At 46.4% G+C, this 4,517-nt stretch overlaps 1 protein-coding gene across 1 annotated transcript in view; it reads left to right on the forward strand.

Annotated features, from left to right (window-relative positions):
• Positions 1-505: 505 nt before the first annotated feature.
• The window catches only part of AQP1 (aquaporin 1 (Colton blood group)), an 18,652-nt gene continuing 14,640 nt past the window's right edge, over positions 506-4,517 (forward strand). The window contains exon 1 of the mRNA XM_010296213.1: positions 506-990. Coding sequence (XP_010294515.1) covers positions 601-990 — 390 coding nt within the window. The 5' untranslated portion in view covers positions 506-600. The remainder of the gene's footprint in view (positions 991-4,517) is intronic.

Consider the following 4,517-nt stretch of genomic DNA (forward strand, 5'->3'; position numbering starts at 1 on the left):
CATTTCTACCTGTTTTCAAATGAAACGGAGGTACTTATGTCTCTAGAGCGTGGCTTTGGTTGTCAGTTTTATTTACCACTTTCGGGTGTTATCTGCCGCCGGTGAAGCTGAGCGTGAGTAACTTCCCAGCCTGCACAGATAGCTTTGCTTTTTGTTTCAGTCCAGCTCGAGACAGAAATCCCGTAAAAGCTTTCATTCCAATCCGTGTGCTGAACGATGACACAGGAGTTAAAGAAGTGGGGGTAAAATTCCTGAGGCGCTCCTAACGACTTTTCCAAGAAATTTTAAAAGCCTCTTAAAAACGGCAGCAGAGATCGAACGCTGTTAGGGGAGGGAAAAAAAAAAGGGAAGAAAAAACTTTGGCAGGCATACAGTGTCTTACATCAATCTAGCAGTCAGCATCTATGTAGTTGTTCTTTCCTCCTTTTGTGCAACACCCCTTCCCTCCTACAGACCACCCAAAGCCCTATAAATAATCCAAGGACTGTATTTTTTCTCCAGATTTCTCTTCAGACCTCAAAGGAAAAATATCAGGCAAAGGAAGGGAGAGAGGGAGAAGGGAAAGTGAGGAGGGGGGAGAGAGAGAGAGAGAGAGGAAAGATGGCTAGTGAATTCAAAAAGAAAATGTTCTGGAGGGCAGTGGTGGCTGAGTTCCTTGCCATGAGCCTATTTATTTTTATCAGCATTGGCTCAGCTCTGGGTTTCAGCTTCCCGGTGGTGGGCAACAAAACGTCAACAAGGTCTCAGGACAACGTGAAGGTTTCGCTGGCTTTTGGGTTATCCATCGCTACCATGGCACAAAGCGTGGGCCACATCAGCGGTGCCCACCTGAACCCAGCTGTGACCCTGGGGCTGCTGCTGAGCTGCCAGATCAGCATCTTCAAGGCGCTCATGTACATCGTTGCCCAGTGCCTGGGGGCAGTGGTGGCCACGGCTATTCTGTCGGGAGTCACCTCCTCGCTCCCCAACAACCTCCTGGGGCTCAACTCGGTGAGTGGAAACTTTTAAGTCCTCCTTCATTTTTTTCTAGTAGAAACGTAACACCTGTAATCTGCTGAAGAAGGGGGGGGTGATGGAGGTGGTGATGGTGACCTCAGGCAGCCAATTGCTTATTGTAGCAGGGGATCCAGTCCTGACTGATACTGGGGTGGATCTGTGTCATAGGGATGGTCCTTCCTCCCCACCCCCACTTCAGAGCTTTAGGACATTATGGTCACGATCAGTTTTGCTTATGTGCAATTTTGTACATCCAGCCTGCTGAACGTTGCCTTTTGACACCAACTTAACATTGAAATCGCCGGCAGCTGCACGACCGGGCCCCCGCCGTGGCTCTGGAGGTCTCGGGTGACATGCTCATTAATGTGCGGATACCGATGTTTTCGCTTCTGTGAATGTGGTTCTTTTTCAATACCTAATTAATGATTTGTGCAACCTGATGGTGACTGCAATGAAAACCTATGGGGACAGCGAGAGATGTGGAGCAAGAGAAACCTTATCAGCAAAGGTGTGAGCATAACCTCTTGCATTAGGCAGAGCGCTCAGATCCTGCCTGACGCAAATCTCAGCGGCACTTTCTGCGTATTTTGCTCTGCAAAAACGGGAAAACCCCTCAATTCCCAGGTGTGGACTGGAAAAAGGTGTGAGGCAGGTGCTCACATCATGCTGCATAAAAACTACCTGACCACAACTCTCCCTCCTCAAAATTTTGTCGTTTTACTGTTGTCATTGTACCATACAGGAGAAAAAAGGATAGCTTTAAACTCACTTTTAAACCTGAAATCATCCCACTGTCAGAGGCAGTGCTACAGCCGCTGCAGTACACAGAGTGCTGTAAATGGTAATTGCCTTCTCGTCACTTATTTCACCTGATTCTGTTAAGAACAAGTTTTCCACATCTTTTCTACCCTTTCTTGCAGAATATCCCTGACTGCAGTTTGAAACTTGAGCTAATCTGAAATCTTATGCTCATTTGAAGTCACAAGAATATTTGGGACATAAAGCTGCAAATACAGTATCACTTCAGAAATTTAGGCAAAAGGGGAAGAAAGGTTCAAAAAAATTGAATTAACAAATACAGTAACATGTTTTTGCATGCTGTGGCATTACAGTTAATTCAGAAAACGAGACAGTTCTTGAAAAGATAATAAAATGTAATAGAATCTGATACTAAGAAGGCGATTCCTGAGTATCATCCACCCTCGTGTTACTCTGCGGGTTGGCTGCTTACCTCCCTCGAGCCTGGTGCCTGCAGGTATCCCATCGTGCCACCGGTTTGGAAATCTTGATGGGTTAATCCAAAACATTTTGGGGAAGAGTGAATCATTTTATTAACTCCAGAAGGCTCTGACTGTGTGTACGATATGTGATCTTTTCCTCTGCAACCACTGGCAGAGGGAACTGCTCAACCGCATGGGACAGGGTGTCCGCCCAAGTGGTTTCCTCGAGAGGTCCAGCTGCCTCTAAGCACGGGAGGTCTGGTTTCAGTGGCACTCGCATTTGGTCGTCCCCTTTTGCTTGCCACAGAACGCTGACGGCCGCAGCTGCAGGGGGTGCAGATGATAACCCCAAACTCTCACTCCTCAGTCGGTAACGGTCCAGGCTAGAAAGGTGTGATTCAGAGCTCTGCGCAGGGACATCTCAGAAGTGAAGAGCCTATGGGGACACATGGAAAGGTCAGGAAAGATCGGCGCAGTCGCTGACTTCGCTAAGCTTAGGACACTACTTCATGCATCTCAAAAAGTTCATGTCAGGGTGGAAGCCTTGTTCCCCCCTGAGGAACACCTCTGGAATACAACCAAATACATTGTTTTCGAGGCCGTAAAATAAACTGTAGGCAAAACCAGATAGTGTAAGTCTCCATCAGACCAATTTTACAAATCTGGCAACAGTTTCTGTGCATGAATTAATGGATAAAATAGTTCCTAAAAGCCCCAGTCTCAGGGTTTGTCATTGTCAAATACTCAGAATTTTGATTTTTTATGTTCTCTTTCACATCCAGTTATAAATGTTATGGATAGAGGGGCAGTGGGAAGACCTCCCTGGGGACGGGGAGGCAGCAGCTGTCCTTCTCCCTTGCAAGAAAGAACTAGAGAGGAAAGTAAATCCATTTATTTCCCACTGACAAGCTTGGACTGTCTGGGGAAGGGAGGCGAGGGCTGAGGGGGGAGTTGGGTCTGAGCCCAGCGCAGGGGGAAGAGCAGAACGACGGTCCTTGCGCAGAGCTGGTAACGGCAGAGCGTGTCCTGAAACCGCAACCCAGCAGCGAGAGCACGCTGACTCCTTCAGCAAACAGACGACAAGGAGAAACCACGAAGGTTTGCTTTTTAACCCTTTTAACCTGAGGACAAGGAGGGGAGGGACAGAGCTGGCATCGCTGCCAGCTCTTTCGTCTTCCTGCCCTTCCTATGGACAACGAGGTGTAGATTCACTGTTGAGAAAAAGAATAGAAAGAAAGGGAGTGCTGTTTGTGTGACAAGGCTGGGAAGAGGGCTTGGACATGCATGACTGTGTCTTCTGTTCTGACCCTGCCGTGCTCTTGGAGGGTTGTTTTTTACACGAAAAATGTGGTGGGAGCAGTTTAATGGAGTCCGTGGCTATTCAGTCTCCCCAGGGGATACCGGGTGGGATTGCATGCTTGAACTTAGATTTATCCTGCCCAGCTGTAGGTCCTGCATTGAGGGCCCAAGTGAGGAACCCGTTTCCATAGGCTCCTCTAGTTCACAGAAAAGGAGAGACAAAGAGAAGTACTTCAGCCTTTAGGTCCATTGAGTTGCCTTCCACAGGCAGCCAGCTCTTCTTTGGCATGATGAGACCCCAGGCTTGGTAGCCTCTGGGAAGTGTCCAAAATGGAGTGGCAACCGAAGCACAAAAACCAGACGTGGAGACGTGGAAGGTGCAAGGCTGAAGAGAAGGAAGGGTGAATGAAAAAGCAGGATGCTCCTTTAACATTTCAGTATTAAGGTCTGTCTTATACTAAGACAAGCAAAAGAGTCACATATGAAGAGTTTGATCCAAACTTTACTGAAGTCAAAGGAAATATTTTTAGTTACTTTGGCTGGTTCTTCAGAAGCCAAGACGTTCTGGACAATATTCAGAGAGGTATTTAGATTACTGAATCCTTTTAAGACACTTAACTTCCCATATATTTTAGTACTGGTGTGCGTGCCAAAGTAAAAACTTCAAGAATTGGAAAAGTTGAAAGAGGAGTAACAGTGTGTTTGCTGTTCCAAAAATGTAAATATTTTTTCTTACATAATATTGTATCTTTTTTTGGGAATTGGATTACTACATATTACAAATTTCCATTAGGTAAAACTGTAAGAATAGATAATACCTAATCCAAAATGCACTCATCTGCCAGCATAGCTGGCTATTGTCTAGTGAGGACAGATACGTAGTTTGGATAATGGAAGGAACTATTCATCACGGGCAGCTAATGACCAACAAAGAGCTCAAGCAGGAAAGGCAAGTGAGAGGAGACTTCGGTAATATAAGGTAACACAATATTTGCGGTTCAG

The sequence above is a fragment of the Phaethon lepturus genome, unplaced genomic scaffold, assembly GCF_000687285.1.
Source record: "Phaethon lepturus isolate BGI_N335 unplaced genomic scaffold, ASM68728v1 scaffold7041, whole genome shotgun sequence".
Classification (NCBI taxonomy): Eukaryota; Metazoa; Chordata; class Aves; order Phaethontiformes; family Phaethontidae; genus Phaethon; species Phaethon lepturus.